This window comes from Python bivittatus, unplaced genomic scaffold, assembly GCF_059951505.1.
Source record: "Python bivittatus isolate LINGU-HERP-01145 unplaced genomic scaffold, Pbiv_v1 ctg000980_np1212, whole genome shotgun sequence".
Classification (NCBI taxonomy): domain Eukaryota; kingdom Metazoa; phylum Chordata; class Lepidosauria; order Squamata; family Pythonidae; genus Python; species Python bivittatus.
This window is the reverse complement of record NW_028277125.1, coordinates 14,815,669-14,834,759: the sequence shown is the minus strand read 5'-3', so window position 1 is coordinate 14,834,759 and position 19,091 is coordinate 14,815,669. Positions and strand designations below refer to the sequence as shown.

At 40.5% G+C, this 19,091-nt stretch overlaps 1 protein-coding gene across 2 annotated transcripts in view; it reads right to left on the bottom strand.

Moving 5' to 3' along the window:
* Positions 1-12,701: 12,701 nt before the first annotated feature.
* SLC2A2 (solute carrier family 2 member 2) overlaps positions 12,702-19,091 on the bottom strand; it is a 38,908-nt gene continuing 32,518 nt past the window's right edge. For both annotated transcript variants that reach the window (XM_025172947.2, XM_007421581.3), the window contains exons 10-11: positions 16,747-16,950; positions 12,702-15,318 (exon numbers count right to left, since the gene is read on the bottom strand). In XM_025172947.2, the coding sequence (XP_025028715.1) occupies positions 15,124-15,318; positions 16,747-16,950 (399 nt within the window). In that variant the 3' untranslated portion in view covers positions 12,702-15,123. The remainder of the gene's footprint in view (positions 15,319-16,746; positions 16,951-19,091) is intronic.

Genomic DNA, 19,091 nt, shown 5'->3' with positions numbered 1-19,091 from the left:
GTTCGTTAGTCCCGCGTCTGTCACCGTCATCAGTCCGCGCCCATGTGCCCGAAGCTAGCGTGTCGTTCTTGTCGAGGCACGTGCTCCTTGTCTCCGTCCACGGGGAGCGGCGCAGGTGGAACGGCTTCAGCCGTCGCTTGGGAAGAGCTATTAATGGCGAAGCGTCCGCTTCGAGTCTGGATTGATCAGTGCACGGAGCTCTCTTTTTTCTTGCGGGGGCTGATGCGAATAAGAAATGAGAGCACGGAAGATCTCCCGGGTCGTTTGTTGGCACGCAGTCCACTTTTTCCCGAATTACATAAATTGTCCTTGGAACTCTTCCTGGTGGCTTTGTACCACCTCCATTGGCTTTCCCGGCGGGGGTGGGGAATCTGCCAGAAATACATGGAGCAGCGGTTGGACTAGATGACCTCTGAGATCCCTTCCACCTCCAGATTCTATGCTAAGTCTTCAGCCATTCATTTTCCTGCGATGAACACTCTTGGTAGTTCCCGGAAACAAGCAATACAATAAGTAGTATTAACTAGGGCATGTGGCGAAATGGATCTCCCAAGGTCGCGATAGAGTGGTTCATCAGGGCTCCGGTTAGCTAATAACAGGAATGTTGAAATGCTACTCAGAATCAGCAGATTTAAGAGGACAAGGGCTAAAAGGCACTCCTTGCCCAAAGACCTTGAACCGGCTGGGTTGGGTTGTGCGGGTGGACTTTGATGGAGGGATTTGGGGCCTAAATCCAAGGCTTTTATTGCTGTATGAAGGGGAGAAGGAAGTGCTCACGTATGGGAAATTAAAATGAAGCCCCCCCCCACTTTTCTGTTTTCAACTATAGAGTGTAGAAAGAAGAGGTTTTTGTTTATATATTAGAAGTATTACAAGGAATCCTAAAGGTTTTACAATGTCTAGAACACATTTCATAAGGAAAATGGAGTTTAAAAGCCAGTATATCCTAATGGAGCTCTTTCCCACACAATTCCAGTCTTGGTGGAAGCTCTTAGGAAAGTTAGCAAAGCAGTTACCAGTCTCCTTCATAAATTAGAAATGGAGTTAGAGGAAACCGTTTAGAGACTGATGAGCCTGGTCCACTGCTCAATGGAAGAATACAAATTAAAGCAATCCAGACAGATGGTTGTCTGTCCTCAAACACGGGTAGTCTTCAGATTACAACAGCAGTTGGGACTGGGATTGCTGTCGCTAAGTGATGCGGTTATGAAGCACAATGTCATGTGACTGCATCGCTTAGCAATGGCAATCCCGGCAATCCCGGTTGCCATTGTAACCCCAAGATGTGTGGGTTGTTAAGCAGCAAGCAGTGGGAATCCCAGGAATGGAGTGCGGAGGTGCCTGGAGGGGTGCCACAGAGGTGGGGGAGGCTTGATGCAGGCCATGCACAAGTGCAGGGAGGCCAGGGGGGACTTACAGGAACCACTTGCAACCTTCCCTGCCAGGTTCCCCATTGACTTTGCTTGTGAGAAGCCAGCAGGAAAGGTTGCAAATGGCAATCACGTGACTCTGGGGCACTGCAACTGTTGTAAGTGCAAGCTGGTTACCAAGCGCCCAAATTGCAATCACATGACTGCAGAGGTGGTGCAACGGCTGGAACTTCAAGGACCAGTTGTAAGTATCATTCGTTCAGCGCCATTGCAACTTCAAATGGTCACTAAACAAGTAGTTGCTAAGCGAGGACTGCCTGCATATCCAGTTATGGGCAATTGGTTTCACTGTCAAGTTACTTTTATTGTTAGGAAGGTTTTCTTTAATCATTAAATTGAAATCTGATTTCCTGTAACCTGAATCTACCATTTCACATGCTGCACTCTGGAAAAATGAAGACTGTTTCTTGATGAACAATGCTATCATATCCCCCTCAGTCTTTTCAAAATGAAACATCCCCAAATTTGCTATGCTGTTTTAATGTGATATATTTTAGGCCTTTGATCATCCTCACTGAACTTGTTTGAATCCTTAAAGTATAGTCTCCAGAATTGGGTACAGTATTGCAGACGGTGTATTGTATGTAGTGATAAATGCGTATTAGTCAGCAGGTGAAATAAATTGGTGAAGATTGGAATGGAATGTTAAATGTGCTACTTAGCATGTAATAAAATACAGTTAAGCTGATATGTATACTAAAACAGCTGAATACAGGCATCTGATTCATCGTTTCTTACAGGGTGGGGAGGAACTGCAGCAGACTGAATCTGAGAAGTAGTTAATTCCTCATTGTAGGATGGGGTGATGCCAAGTTCCTTGAAAGAAGTTGTGGTGCGCCACCTTCTTAAAGAGCCCCCCTTCGATCCATCCATATTTCATAACTATTGTCCAGTCTCCAAACTTCCTTTTCTGTGGAATGTTATTGAGACTATGTTTCATGTTTAAGTACAGAGGGCCATATAGGAAGCAGATTATCTCAACCTTTTCCAGTCAGGATCCAGGCCTGGGCATGGAATGGAGGCAGTGTGGGTAACTGTTGCGGAGGACTTCTGTCATGACCAGGATGGGAGATGTGTGCTGCTCCTGGTTCTTTTGGACCTCTCAGCAGCCATCAATTCCATCAGCTATGACATCTTTCTGGGTTGCCGTTAGGGGTTGAGAATTGGAGATACAGTTTGACAGTGGTGCTGTTGCTTCCTCAGTTGGCAGTTCCAATCATGGCTGGCTGGCATCTGCTTTGTGGAGTACATATGGCCAGGTCCTCTCACCTACTTTAACAAACACATAAAGCCACTCACTGGTGGAGGGCATCCATCATTTTGGGGTGTAGTATCATCAATATGCTAATCACTATCACAATATGTAAATCACTATCCCAGATTGCACAGGAGTTACTGTCAGCTTCTTGAGTTGACTTCCTGAGTTCTTGTTGGCTTCCAAGTGCAATTCAAAGTACTATTTTTCAGCCCTTACTTTATTGATATTTTGAAAATTGCTCAAAACTGAGTTATTTAGAAGAGCATTTGAGTTGTGTTTGCTGCCATCTATTGATTTTTTAAAATCATTTTTATAGCTTGTTAATGTATTTTGTGTATAATGTATATTTTTCAACTTTTAATATACCATGAGCTTTTAATATGGTCTTGTAAGATGCCAAGGGTTGTTTGATTGCTGTAGGAAACAAATCTAATAAATAACATGTTAAGCCATAATGTGGGGGGTGTGGGTGGGGGCTGGATTTAGTTGTATGAACCCAGGCAATGAGATTAGTGATTTCCTATTTCCTGATCTTTGTATATCAAACATGAAAGTTCACCAGTCCTAGTCAGCACATATTAAAAAAAGAATTCTCCAGGTATGTACATCAGCCCCTTATTTTGGGAAGGTCGTATTTTACTTCCTGTTATCTTGAGGATTTTCTCACCACATACAACCAAAACCTTAGTTCGACATGCATCTGCTCCTCCATACATATGTTTCACTTTTAGAGAAGGTGCTGAGAGACTTAAGTTTTTCATGATTATCTGTAGAGAGTTTTATACTATGAACTCAACAATATTTGTTGTGCTCCTAAGCTAGAGAACTACAACTTGGTTACTCATTTTGCTTAGAAATTGTAGGCGTTCCAGGAAATAGAAATTGTGGTTCTGATCTGCCAGAGGAAGCAATCCACCTGAAAAAAAAATGTTCTTCAGCTTTCTCAGTGATGGCACCCATTTATGGATTTTACCTGCTTCTCCCACCTGTAGAACATTTATATTATCTTTTAATGCTCAACAAAGGCAAAACTATGAAAATTTCTTTGCTTTATATTTTTTGTTTTTAATATCTTTATTTGGGTTGTGTTATTTCATCTTTTCTGCTATAATCTACCTTGAGAATGTGTGCATTTATGAGTTGCCAAGAAGTATTTAAAATAAATATTTTCTATGCTGTAAAATGCTTGGGGGACATGAGCGGTTGCCTCTTGATTGACCTCTGAGCTACTATGTCACAACTGCTAATGTACATCCTAATAAAGATGATAACTGTTTTCCTCAAGGTATGGATGGTTCCAACCCTGTTGGTCTTCAGGAAGGTGATGAAGACCTGGCTTTTCCCACAGGCACTTGGGCCAGGATGTTGATAGAGCTGGCAAGGGGCGGTTGGCAGATGTTTATTTTAAATGGTTGTTTTATTGTGTTGTGCTTTTATTTTGTTCACCACCCAGAGTTCCTTCTGATGGATGGGTGGCTATATAAGCTGCTGCTGCTATTATTATTATTATTATTACAACAACAACAACAACAACAACAACAATAATGTATAAAATTTATGTGCCGCCCAACTCCCAGCAACTCTGGGAATAAGTAAATAAAATATGTTTGTGCCTCCAAATGTGTTGGATTGCAATTTCCATTATTCCCAGCCATTATGGTCAGCAATCTGTTTATCCTTAAATCTGGACTGCCAAGTTTTTTTCATTCCACCATTGCTGTAACCCTATGAGAGATAATTACTAGAATCATTTCATTGATAATGATCTGGGATTGACAATGCAGTCCTTTTTACTTGGAACTGTCACTGAAAGAGAGTTACTCTTCAATATGTATCTTTAATACAGCCTTCACGTTAACAGGGTGAGCTCCTGTTTCCTCCTCAGTTCCTGTCAACACAACAGTTCGAAAACTCACATGAGTAGATAAATGGGTACTCTCACTCCGGTGGGAGGGAAAATGCTGGCGGCGCCTTGCAAAGGGAGATGGGAGCAGTTGCCGGTAAGCACGAAACCGCGCGTGCCCGAAAAGGATGCGAAGCAACGGAAGCCCCGCCTGCTGCACTCGCCAGCTGGGCTCTGCTCTAGGAAGGAGGCTCTGGCAAACCACTTCTGAAACACCTTGCCTTGAAAACTGCAAGGACTCGTCCAAGCAGTCACTGCAGAGTCGGTAATGACTGAGCGCAGATTTAAAAAAAAAAATTAAAAATTACAGTAGCTTGACATAGAATTTCCTCTGAGGGCATTTTTCATTATACTTCAGAGTCTTTTTCGAAGTAGCTTCTCTTCAAAAGAGAAATTGGTGTCTAATAATTAAAATAAAAAGCCATTTCCTGGTTTTGTTTCTCCTCAGAACCAACCAGAAACTGAACTGAATAAACCTCCAGCTTGGAGTCACCAGAGAGTTGATCATGTGTGATACATATTGCATTTTTATTCAGCAGGTGGGGCTGGTGGCTTTAAAATAACACAGAAAGGCCATTTAGAGTTAGAACTACAAATGTTATTGCTGAATGTGAGGAAATGGTTTGGGGAGATGCTTAATTAGATAACTCATTGAAGTTACAGGAAGACGTCAAATAGAGAGCAACATGGGGAAAAAATCTCATTTGGATCTTGAGGAGAGTTGGTGGAGTGAAATACAGAAGTTAGCAGTTAGCTAGGTGACAGGTGAACCACTCCCCTAGCCTGCTACTTATAAAGGAAAGAAGAAGGAGCTGAGTTCATGAGAAGGGACAAGTGAGAAGAGCTGCAAATATTTTCCTATCTGTCTCTCAGAAGCCAAGAAAGGCTGGATTTTTTTTAAGCCCCAAAGTTCCAGGTTTTCTTTCTGCTGGACTGTGGCCAATCCAGAAGGTTTGGCAGAACTTCCAGAGCACGATGGTTTGTTCTGGATTTGAAATAAAATATAGTTTCTGTTTCTGCAGGCTCCCAATGAAACTATCAGCGATCAGAAAATAAGCAGTGACTCCTTGTTCTACTGAACTGGAGCTGAATGTTAGGAAAAACCTCTGAAAGGCAAGAGCCCTTTGACTAGTTTCCTAGAATCCCAGTGGGCTCTGCTTTGCTGAATGTGTTCAAGTAGAAGCTAAATAGCCATATATCACAGACGCTTTAATTTTAAGGGGTTTTAATAAACCCCTACACTAAGCACGGGTTTGGACTGGATGTCTTTCAACTCTATGCATTCAGTTTTGACTAAGCAGCCTTCAGTATCTCCAATCCCGCAGACAAGCTTTTTCATCCAATTCTACTCCCACGAGTCTAGAAATGCTGAAGTGAACTACTGCTTTGGATACCTGTTGTGAGAGATGGATAAAATATGTTATTATTGACAAAGAAATAGTAGCTTGAGCATGCTAAGAGTGCAGCTGTGTGAGAGAAGGAAGTAGTGTTAAGTGTTATGGTTATCAAATAGTGGCAGATGGAGAGGAAGTTGTCTCCTTGTGTGGGACAATGTAAATAAAAACTAATTTAACCTGGGGCAGTCTTTATCAGTATAATGCAATTAGCTGAAACCTTGAGCAAATTACCATAGACTTGCAATGGATGAGGTGGGAGGGACCAGGAAGAAATCATAGAGCAGCCAGAAAGACTGTACACCCTTAGTACCTTAGCCAATGGGGAAAAGGGGAGGGACTTGCGATCGGGAATGTATATAATTAGGCTGGAGTGTGTATGTGGGTGTGGCTTCTTATTGGCAATGAAGCCCACCAGCCTTTGCAAAAGCTTCCAATAAAACTTTACTTCTGACTAACCCAGAGAGAGATTTGTGGTGCTTGTTTCACACACTGTTGATCCAATAAAAATATTATACTATTATTATTTGTGGGTTTTTCCCCCCCTATGGTACTAGTATGGCTGCTTGCAGTTTTCATTCTTTATCCCCATGATGGTATGTGGATAAAACACTATGGGAGCTCAACAAACTGCCCCCATAGAGGTGCCTTCTAATTCATTATTGAAATCCCTCTGTCAACATCCACAGTGCTTAAAGGCATGCAACAAAATCCAGTTAACGTGTCTAAAGAAGACGCTACTGCCTTAATCACCACTGGGTAACCGGGCTCAAGTGCAGGGTGTAGAAATGGCTCTGAACAATAGGGTGGTGATGGTGAATATTGTGACAAAACCCATCTAAATAGCATCTGCGGGGAAACCTATTCACAGCCCTTCACAGCTGTGGGTGGTTTTGTGAAGCTAAATTCCCATTGTGAGTCAGGAGGTTTTTTTTGTTCCCTGCTGTAGTTGCTCTATTGAGCCTGATAAAGAAATCGATATTACTTTACCATTTAAATGGCCTATTGCTGCAGTCTAAACCGGGTTTCTTTAATGAACGTCTATCTGTCTTCTTAGGTCTCAGGCATAATGTGATTTAGATTCTCATTTATGCTTAAGCTGCAGAACTCACATCAGTTGCTCTGCAGTTTAGACCAAACCTAGCCTGGTGAGAGCCACTAATGCTTTATAGCAGTGTTTTTCCAAACTTGGCAACTTTGAGATGTGTGGCAACTCCCAGAATTAGAACATTTCCTTTGTTTTTAAATTCTGGAAGTTGACGTTCACACATCTTTAAAGTTGCCAAGTTTAAAAAACACTGCTTTATAGCATTCTCTTCAGGGATGTCCTCATTGGGGAGGAAGGGTGAGAGGAACCAACATGGAACCCACAGGGCTGGAGTTTCAAGAAGTCTCCCGTGTGGCTGCCAATGGAAATGGTCTTCATTTGGCAGCTGAGCAGCTGATAAAACAAGAGGAGATAAGTAAGGAAAGAAGTAACTAGACATGCTGCAGTAAAAGAGCTTTCATTAATCAGATTTGATCTCAGATGGGGAAAAAACTGACTGTGCATACATATAATATTATTTACAGGTTTTCCATTTAGCCTTCCTCAAGCTGGATCTGGTTAGGAATACTGAACTACTACCATCCCCAGATAACTTAGCTGGGGGTGATGAGAGATGCAGACCAAGTCACCTAGGAAGCGCTGATTGGAGAAAGCTGGTTTTGCTAACCAGAGTCCCAATCTTTTTCACCCTGGCTCAGTTATGGAGAGGAGGAAGGAAACCAGCATCTTTCCATTGCTAGGAAATCAGATTATCCCGACTGCAGTTCCGCCAGATCTGCAGCCACCAAAGAGGGTACCTCTCAGGGTGCTGTTGCTTTTATTTAAAGTCATGTGAGTTTATCCCTACTTGTAAGAAATATTGACAGTCATTTGCAATGTGCTACTTTTTAATGAACAGCGTGTATATTTTTTTGTCGAGAGATCAATATTATAGTCTGTTCTTTATACACATTGTGCATTTCTGTTCAGCTGAACATTACTTACACAGAGGTTGTTTAGGGGGGAAAAAATCCATTTTAAAATCTATTTCCTATTAGTGTAGAAAGAAATGTCCCATCTTTCACTCCAAGCAGGAATAATTCAAGTCTTCAAACAGAATTGCAAATCAAGAGTGTATCTACTTTGTTTAATTTGGTTTATTTGTGTGGTTGTTGGAAGAATTAAATTTTATCTATAATTTGTTGCTCTGTCACACAGCTCAATACTACTGAAGAGTTGTTGCATCTTTTTCTGATCTTATTTGATATGTACCATGTAGAGCTAGAGCAGATGCTAATCTGATTCAGATATATTTTTTGTAACAGGGATTATCTTTGTACCTGGCTTGCATTTTTTTTTAAAAAAAAAAATCACATTGCTGTCTGGAAAGCTACAGTGCCTCCTTGACAGTACATCTCCCAGCCACTTCCTTTGTTTTTAAATATATTTACACCTATTTATTTATTTGCCTTTTTAAAATACCACCCAAATCACTTGACGCTGCATGGTTAACAGTGAAAATGCAAAATAAGCAATATATAAATGAAAACTCCACCACCCCAAACCTGTATAACATAAGGAAAAAATAGTTATTCAGCTACCACCAGTTCAGATCAAATGCCAATTTGAAAAGGAGAATGTTTAGAGTTTTTTGAAATGCTAAGATTGAAGGACCCACATGTATCTCTGCTGCAGGGTATTCCATTGTGTTGGAGTAACCATGGAAAAGATCTGCATTTTGGTGCATGTTCCTTTCACTTCTTGCAACGATAAGACAATTAGCTATTGATTGATGCTCTTACAGGGTGAAACAGAATTATTATGGGTCATACAGTTCCTGATATAACTCAGTGCTGTGCCATTTAGGGCTTTAAAAGTAATAATCAACATTTTGAACTGGGCCAAAAAGTTTACTAGCAACCAGTGAAGGCAGTGGCAGCTAAAATGCTCTGGCCTTCTGGCTGCTGCATTCTAAGTCATCTTCATAGGTGTCTACCCTTAAAGCGTCTTGAAATAGTCCAGATTAATGATGATGACACAAGTTGTTGCCAAGGTATCCAGATCCAACATAAGCTGTACAAAGGCTCCCTTGGCCATGGCTTCCCCCTGCTATTCAAAGCAGGACCTGTGAGTCCAGGAGAACCCCCAATTCACGAATGGCTGTTTTGTAAAGAGAGCGCAATTCTAACTAAAGCCAACACTGATACCAAAGTTTCTGGAATGCCTAGATGTTTACAGATGAATAATACCTCCATCTCGTTAAGCTTTATTCTGAGCTTGTTTCTCCCTATCCAGTTAACCTGTTTGTTGTGGACAAAAAGACTAATAAGTTGCCAGGGGAACATAGATTGGTATACTTCCCAAAAGAAGATTAGTATAATTGCCTGTTCATTGAACCCTTTCTAGGGTAGTCCTAGAAATAGTTCAACTCAGGAGTCCTACTTTACAACAACATTTCTGAAAACTAGCCCAATTACAAAACTTCTCTGCCCTGGTGCTCCTCCTTCCAGTGGAGTAAAAGCATGGTCTGGGTGGACCCTTTTAGATTCTTGGTTATCAGTGGAAGCTCATGTGGTTTTTGTAACAAGGAATGCCTTTTCTCAGCTCTGTCTCAACCGCTATATCTATTCTTGGGCAGGAATAGACTAGCAATGGTGATCAATGCACGGTAATATTATCTACTGTAAGGTTCTGTATATAGGATTGCTTTGGAGATGGCTCTGGAAGCTGCACCATGAATGCCATGTTTATATTGCTTGAAAGGGACAACCTATGATGAACACATTATTCATATTTTGAAGGGTCTGCCTTCAGTGTGAGCTTTCATAAAGGTGCCCCTGGCTTTAAGAATCAATTTCTTAAAGCACCCACCCTTTTTTCAGGCATGTGCAAAAAGCCTAAAAGAAAAAATCAAACTGTTTTAATAAATAGCAGAGAAGTGGCGCACACACAAGATCAGAAGCACTACTTCCAAATAATTTTTGAAGTGTGCACACATTCCTCATTCCACAGAACATGTTTTCTAATCCAAAAATCTTTCAATATTACAACTTTCCTTTGTAGGTAATTTCTCCAATCCTCTGATAATTTTGATTGCCCTTTTTTGCACCTGTTCTAGCTGAACAATATTATTTCACATCTTTCGATTTCGATGTGATTGGAGATCCAAAGGAAGGGAGATCTATCCAGGTGAGTTTTGAGAAGGAACTGAATGAGAAGAGAGTCTTCTTTCTGTAGCAAAGAGTTCAGAACACCCAACCCTTTCAACCTATAGTAATTTATAAGGGAAATGAGCGTACTCAGCCCCAAATCATCACAGCCTGTCTGGATCATTTATTCATCTCTTTTTCCCCAGCTATTCAGTTCTGCCACAAGAGTGGTTTCAGGCTGAAAGCAAAAATGAAAAACAGAGTGAAGTGAGGCAGAAAAACTCATAATAGCACAGAAAATGATAATGGGATCACATGGCCCACGTTTGTTGCATTAGGGACACCAGGCTCATTTTCAAGAGTAGGAAGTGCACATTGTCAAGCATTCATCTGACACAAGAGCAACCTCCTAAGAGCGATAATGTTGGCACTTTAGGAAAACCCATCAACGCCATGCTGACAAGAGGCTTTTCCTAAAGTCTATTAATTATAATGCATTATTAGCTGACCACAATCCAGGAACATTGTCTGAACGTCCAGAGGTAAAGTACAGCCACCGTTTAGCTAGTATCCATGGCTTGATCATTGGAACTGCCTTAATGATTAGCAAGTTGGTAAAACTATAACACTGAAAGGCAAGGACTGGACTGCCTGTCTGCCAGGAAACGGGTGGGATTCCACTGAGTAGACAGCAACAATGTGCCGAGGTTTCAATTGCTAAATTGCTGAATGTTGTATCATGCCATAAACATGACCTTGACCGCATGTGTGCAGACATACCGTGGACTTTTACTTTGTAAAGGATCAACATTTGTAAAAATTGTGCACAGTAACTTGGCTTAGAAATGTCAGTAATCTTTCTGAATCCAAATATAGTGTGTGTGTGTTTGCATGTGTATATGTGTGTGTGTGTACCTTTAAACTTGTTCTCCCCACACCCTTCAAGTCAACCTAGTTGTATTTGTTTATTATGCTTTTCTTTTATGCAGCCTGAGTGATTTCCCATCGTGTCCTCACGGCAGTGCTGCCATGTAAACAAGGCTGACAAATAACAATTGGCCCAGGAAAAATTACCTCAGGAAAAGTCATGAAGGTTCCTCATAGTTAGCCCACCTTTCTAACCACAAGGCCACTCTGGTTTTCCTTACAACACTCTGGTGTAAAATATTTGACTGAATTATTTAAAAGTGTTTATTTTAGGGCTGCAGTGCTTAGCCGGCTAACCAGTTAATCAATTAAAAGTCTGCGGTAGACTGAAAAGCTGTCAGTGGTTACCTTTTTTTAAATTTCCAAAATGCTTTTGTGGATTGGCCATGTAATCCTTTTAGGTTCCAAGATTTTGACCTCTCAAATGAACAAGTAAGCATCTTAATTTTTTGCCGGTATAGTTTTCAGGTTGATTGCCCTGGGACAATGACTCTTAAGACTTGACAAAAGAACAATTAATCGTATTGATTGTATTTCAGTGGCCCAACAAAGGCATTGATGAACAGAAGTTAGTCCTGTGTCTCCTCTGTGAAGAGAAGAGGGCAAATGCAGCTGTGTATGTGAAGATATGCATAACCATATACTGTCTAACCATGCATTTTCATGGTAACAGGATAGGATCCAGTTACTGTTGCCTTCTTCTGAATCAGTTTTTGACTTCTCAATCTAGCCTGTAGCATGGGATTCCCTGATGGTCTCCCATTCAGGTACTATCAGGCTTGATCCTGCTTTACTTTCTAAGACCAGACAAGAAATAAAGACACATGCAATTTAGAAAGCAATCCTGTGGTACAGGTGGAAAACAGTAACTTCTTGGAAGTGATATGAACTTTCATCTTCTTCCTTTTAGGTTTCATGTATAAGTGTATCACAGAAATACTGTAATCCAGGATCTTCCTTCCAAAAACCCAGACTCTGACACTCCTGAAATTTCCCACTACTCGAAAATGAGATTTCCATACATAGCAGTACAATTCACATAATTTGCCATGGTGGCTGGCAAATTGATGAGATATAATCCTATGCTTCTAGAAGACCCCACATTGCCTAAAGCTAGATTAACCACAATTTCTATTGAACATTAAGTAAGATCTTAATAGAAGGAACAGTTCAACAATGGAACTAGTTCTGTACCAATATTATAGGCTTCTCTTTGCTGAATGTGTTCAAGCAGAGAAACACATTGGTGTTTTAATTTGACCTAAATAGTATCTTCCAACTCTATGTAGTCACCTAAGATGCTTAACCTGGTCACTAAATTAATGGATTTTGAGGATTCGCACAGTACCCTGAATGAAAAACTAAACAGTGGACCAGGTTCCAACATCTTAGTCACAACAAACGTACCTAGGATTAACATTAGCCAAGCTTAATATTTGCATGACTACATCTGCTATAGCTTTCTCTGATCTGGTTAAATATATTGTGTGAACACAGCTTCTGAGTTTAGATATTTATGAATTTGCACAGGTAGAAGTGGAAAATCAACTCCTGTAAGCCCTAACAAGCATAACTAAACCATTAGATTTTTATTTGGAGTGATGAAGTGTTAACAGGGTTTTATAAGGATACAAGGCTCTTGTTCATATCTTCCTCAACCATGAAAATCACTCTGGTGGCCAGACCTAGTCAAAATCCCTCAGACTAATATACTTCAAAGGATTGCTGGGAAGATTAAAGTGGTTAATAGGAAAAGAGGACTATGTTCTCTACTTGGTGTGATATTAATGTAATAATAAAAATAAAATTGCATGAAATCACAGAGGAAGCACTGTTTATTCCCAGCCTAGCAAAACTGTAGACAATGCATGATTAGATAGACAGCAGTTGCCTCAGGTTTCTGCTGGATATTGCCCTCTGTGGCATAATTACTGGGTAGGCATAGGATTTCTACTCTTTGGTTATGCTGTATTTTAAACACCTATTTATTTATAAAAATAATAAACTGTCAGGATAAGACAGCATGTAGCAATAGTTGCCAGGTTGGTGTTATACCATGGCATGCACTGTATTTTCCACAGGGAGATGGCATGAGGCATACGTGTAAATGAAGCCTTTTTTTTTTTAATGTAACTTAATATTGGTTTAAAGATAATATTCAGGAATGTTTGTTTAATCTGTTCAGCTTCAAAATCAGTGCGTACACAGAGTAAGAGCCTGAAGACAATAACAGGACATACCCATGTCCTCTTTCTTCCCCAAGCGTTTTGCTGGCTGGAGCCAAAAATAAAATGGAGACCTTTTGTTCTTTCCAATAGAGAAGCCAACTCAAGTCTTTCTGAAATCTTGGCTGTAAGATTGGAATCCAAGGCAATGGCAAGGCAAGAAAACTTGAGCCTTCAATGTAGGCTGTGAAACATCCATTATTCTGTGGTCCATCACCTTATTTCCACCCCTGACATAGCTGTCATAACTATGGGGCCAACCCTGACCCTTGTGCATGGAACTTAACTTTGTTTTGCTCCATGATATGGTTCACTTTCACATAAGAGTGGAGGAAAAGAGTGAGAAGATACATGGTAGAAGTATGTTCACATCATTCACATAATAAAGTTGGAACACTGCTGAGCATCAAGCAAATCTGTGGAGAATGCCCCTGTGGTAAGATCTCTAGAGAAACTTCTGTAACCTACCTCTGTGGAGTGTGTCCTCCAGTCCAAGTGGATACTGATATCAATTATATTGGTGGGACATGTTTTTAAATTCTATTTAACCAAAGGCAGACTTCATTTGCCACACCTATTTAGCCCATTTAATGTTGATGTTATTTCCCAATACTCAAAAACATGACTGTTCCTATCTCTGTGTACCCATTCCTTTACTTTCAACACAACATCGACTTCTACATTCCTGGCAATGCTTATTGAAAAGAACAATGGATCTTGAGAATTCCATTGAGGAATGCTGAGGAGGAAGAAAGATTTGTGCCGGGAGAAACTGACACAACATTCTTACTAAGAAAAAACGTGACATGACATGAAATGTGAGAAACATGTTGGTGTATGGCAGACCCATCATGCTCTGGCTTTTTCACAGAATTTTGGAAAAGATCCAGGCAATGGCTCCTTCCAATTGGAAAAGACCAGCAGCAGCAGCAGCAGCAACAGGGTGGTCTTTTCCAGCCACTTCCATCATTTTTCTTTTTAGGAAAGAAAAAAAAAACATCATTAAGGAGGAAAGCGTGGAACTGCTGCACAATGCTTTTTAATAAGTAGCCTTCCAAGTGGAGGTACCATAGTCTACAAATAGAGGAAGTGAAGACTGTTGAGAGATTTGCCAATCTCCAATGTAGGTTTCATTTGTTTTTTTAAAGGAGGATTACAGCTGCTGTGACTACATCCTCTGATTTCACAAACTTAACTTTTTAACCCAATTGTTTTCTTGTTCTGTATTCCCTTTCCAAACTACTACCACCCTTGGAGCAATTGGATAGAAGCACAATATGACCTGGTGGCATTTCACTTTTCAAAGTCCAGAGCAATGTAAGAATAAGACAACTGAAATTAAAGAAATTGCTGCTTAACTGTTCCTTTCCTTCGAATACTTAATAAAGGCAAGCCAATACAAATGCAGCAGGTTTGCCTGACTGGCAATCGTCTTATTGTTGGAATTTATACACACACACACACAAATAGTTTCTGAGAATGAACAACCTCTGTTTTGTGCTCCTTTGCTCAAGCACCACTCTTGTATCCCAGAGAATACAATGGACTATACTGTAGGTCCCCATTAACCGATAGCTCCCCCGAAGTGTCTCCCTTTGCCACTTTTGCATGAGCCTTGCAAAACCTCATAACTCAGTATGTTCCTGAGGGAGCCAGGAAACCAGAGAGTACCCTGCAGAATCATCCACTAGAAGCCAGAGAACAGATTTGACCTACCAGTATAATTTTCCACACATTTACATTTTTAAAACCTGCTTTTTCCAGAGCTTCTAACATGCTGTTTTCAAGTCTTCCTCCTGCAACAATGCTTCTAAGCCTCTTGGCTGGCTCCCAGATACTCCATTTCAGTAGGTCCCCCAACATCTTTCTTGCCTCGGCGGCGGAACTCTTCTGTAATTTCTTCAAAGGACTTGCCTTTGGTTTCTGGCACTTTAAGGTAAACAAATATAACGAAAAGGGCGAGGAGGCCAGAAAAGATCAGAAAGACATAGGGGCCACATACTTTCTGTGATGGATGAGAAACAGAGACAGAAGACATTACCATCATTGATTGCAGGAAGGTTTGTGATTTCAGAATATACCCACCCTCAATATTACTCAGTTTTCAGAAAGAACCACAATAGTGGAGGTTAAAAAAATGCCCATCCTCATCCTACTTCTTCTGCAGTTATTTCTACGGTGCAGAATTTGCTATTAAGCAAAAAAATAACCATTTTAAAAATTGCAATGTACATTTAAAAAATTATAAAAACAATGGACTGGTCATGGATGTGAAAGAGGGTTGAAGAGATGAGGATAATGCTTCTCTGAAGACAACAGGGAACCCAAAAGGATTTATAGTAACCAACATTCACCCATTGCATGCCAATAGGGCTCCCCTTTCACTGTCTACTTGATTAATAGAAATAGAAAAAGTATACAAAATTCACATTTGTATGTAAATATGCTTGTTTTGCATAATTTCGGATTGCATAATATGTATCTTATTGCATGGCTGCGTTCTTACATTGTTAACAGTTCTGTAAGCACTACTGCATATATTCTAGCTTTGTTTGGGCATTGTCCATCTGTGGTATAATCTGTGACAGGAATCTGGCAGCAGTTCTCCCAGACAAGATTTGTTTCCATCCTACACTATCTGGAATCCTTTTATCTGGATATATCAGGCTTAGAACATGACCTCCTGCATGTTATTAACTGAGATATGGCCCTTGCCTCCTTCCCGTCCAACTGATACCTTCTATGATACTAAGGAGCCATAGCCACATATATACCTTGAAAGAAGAAAGTTGCAGTAGCGGGTGATGTGAAAGACCTGTACCCAAGCTCAGGTAAGCTACCATATCTTCAACACAGACAATCCTGGCCTGGATCAAGCTATTCAGTCTGAGTATCTTTTACATGTTTTGAATGCTACGACTGTCAAGCACTTCAGATTTGAAAGCAAAAGGCTGCTTCAGAGCAGGTAGTGGCTTGAATGTAGCATCTGACTAAAAATCCTTCAAGCATCCATACCATTTCTCAGTCTTGTGCAAGTGTGGGTTTGAGGAGTTGCAGAGAGGTACTATGTTTGTGCCCCTGTGCAGTGCACATCCTTGTAGTCACTACTTCTAACTCAAAATCCAATATTATTGGTATCTGTTCACCATGAACAGAGGAAACTGAAGTAATCTCTTAACATTAGTTGTGATGCTTCCTTTACTAGCTTACTGTAATTTTGATGGCAGAACTGTAATACTCTACCAATAATTATGGAATCCACACGTACCTTGATATCACTGTAAAGTCTAAAACGTAATCTTCTGTCGATCATTTTATCTACAAGCTAGATAAAATTATCAGCAGAAGATTATGTTTAAATGGACAAATCCTGGACAATCCCATTCAATTGTACAGTGTCAGCATTATAGAATAAATGTCATGGTTTCCTTACGGCCACGTATGGGAAGAACATTCCAATGCAGAAATTGGTGAACCAGTTGCTAAAACCAGCTATTGCAACAGCTGCTGGGCGAGGACCTTGACTGAATAACTCTGCAACAATGAACCAGGGAATCGGTCCTGGCCCAATTTCAAAAAAAGACACAAAGAGGAAGACAGAAACCAAGCTGAGGTAGCTCATCCATTCATGCTTGGGCTGAAAACAAAAGCAAATGGAACCATATTAACAACAACCTCAATGCATCGGCTTTCAGTCACTGTGAATGGAAAAACTCAGATGGCCATCACCTATATGCCTGAGTGGCTATGTGCAAGCCTTATTCACATGGTCAAATATCATGGTTTCATTAATTAATGTTATTTTGGCTGGTGTGTACTGGATTTTATGTGTGTGTAGACCATCTTTATATTCCTTGTAGATGATTTAAGAGTTGAAGAGATTGGGATAGTACTGTGATTCCATGCCAAAGGCTAGATGGCATGACTTAGCTATCATATTTACTTTATTCAGTGAAAGACAGCAGGTTATGTTGAGTTAAGGCTACTACAGAGGGTGAGACCCTGAGGCCCTCCAGATGTTGCTGAGAGCTCCAGCAGTCTCAGCTGCCATGGCCAATGATGAAAGATGCTGGGATCTATGGTTCAATGACTTTTGGAAAAGGCTTCAGAGGATGGGAGCGATTAGCTGACCTTATCTGGGCTTGGAAGATAAGAAGGGTCAGCATGGTTGGTATTTGGATTGGAAACCACTTGGGAATCCCAGGGCAATGGGTTAGACTGAGAAAGCAAATTATACTCTGGAACAAAGCAGTTCCATCCATTTGCCAAGAAAGCTTCACGCTTGTCAGAATGGCAAAGCTTCAAGCTCTGTCAGAATGGTACATACCATCCACCTTCCCTTAAACTTTGAGAGCAGAGGGATGGAGATGTTACATTATGTCATTTCCCCATGCACAGGGTTTTATGTCACTCCCACTTACCGCTCTATTTTTTTTTTTACACAGTGTATATTCTGTGTAACTTAACTGGTCAACGTAACTAGCTGTGTTCATGTACTCTCCAGGATTTGAGCTTGACTCAAGGGCATCTTTAGGAGGGCTACAGCCTTTCCTGCTTTTCTTTACATACCCAGTTTATACATGACACCCATCCCTACCCTCATTGTTGATTGTCATGGTTTGTGTGCAAACCCTGAGATTGCTAATTAACCATCTCTTCTCTGGTTTAGCCACTGTGACTTCTTCTATTTCTTATCCCATAAGCTCTCCCATATGATCTATAAATAGAGTAGGATTAGATGAGGCCAGACAAGGATGGGAAGGAAGATCACTGTTGTTAAATTAGAGAATATTTCCTCTGTTGACCTGGCCATATCCCTTATAAATTGCTTCTTTCACCAGACCTTAATGATGGTACTCAAATTATATTCCTGCCTGCTGCTGTTCACGAACCTGGTTCAAAATCTATTGTGGACCTGGCTCAACTCCTCTTTGGGCTCTGATCTTTTTTCACTGGATACCATGACAGAGCAGGAAGTCTCAACATTTTATATCTTAAGATCATTCTCTCAAAGAGCTTGGATCCTACCAGATAGAAACCAAAAGCCTGCTTTTTCCCAAGAAGTAAATATATTATACCTACAGGCATTCTGTTACTATATCAGTTATGATAAAATTTAAGAGCATAAACATTTCAGTAATACTGTTTATTACTGTTGGTCGCACAGTCAACCAGATGTTTAGACTGGATTTGGCATTTTTGTCCACCTATCGAGTCCTTCCCAAGGACCAGATTATTATTATTATGGTTGGTCACACAGTCAATCAGATATTTAGACTGGATTTTTGCATTTTTATCCACTATCGAGTCCTTCCCAAGGACCTGGGATAGGCAGATGTTGTTTGATAGTATTAAAGGTATCATCGCAGGATATAAGCTGTTCCAAGTAAAGCTGCCTTTTACAATTGACTGATGGTGACTTTGTCAATGCTGATGGTGATTATTATTATTATTATTATTATTATTATTATTATTATTATTATTTAACAAGAACTCACTAGGGTTGCAGCAGTGTTTGCCACTGTAGCAGCAATCTTTCCTTAACTCCAAATCAAGAAATACATACAAATATTAAGAGAGGGGAGAGTATGTGTTAACTAACACAAAATGTTACTTTATTTAATTTTGGCTCCTAAACCCAAATCTTTCAAGGGCAGCTCCGGTTGTAGGAAACATGTTGTGATCCTTGGTTCCCTTTGCATTAGCACATGCAACTGGACACTGACATTTCTACTCTCGCTTCTCTGCTCTCCTCTTTCTCGCTTCCTCTTGCTTTGG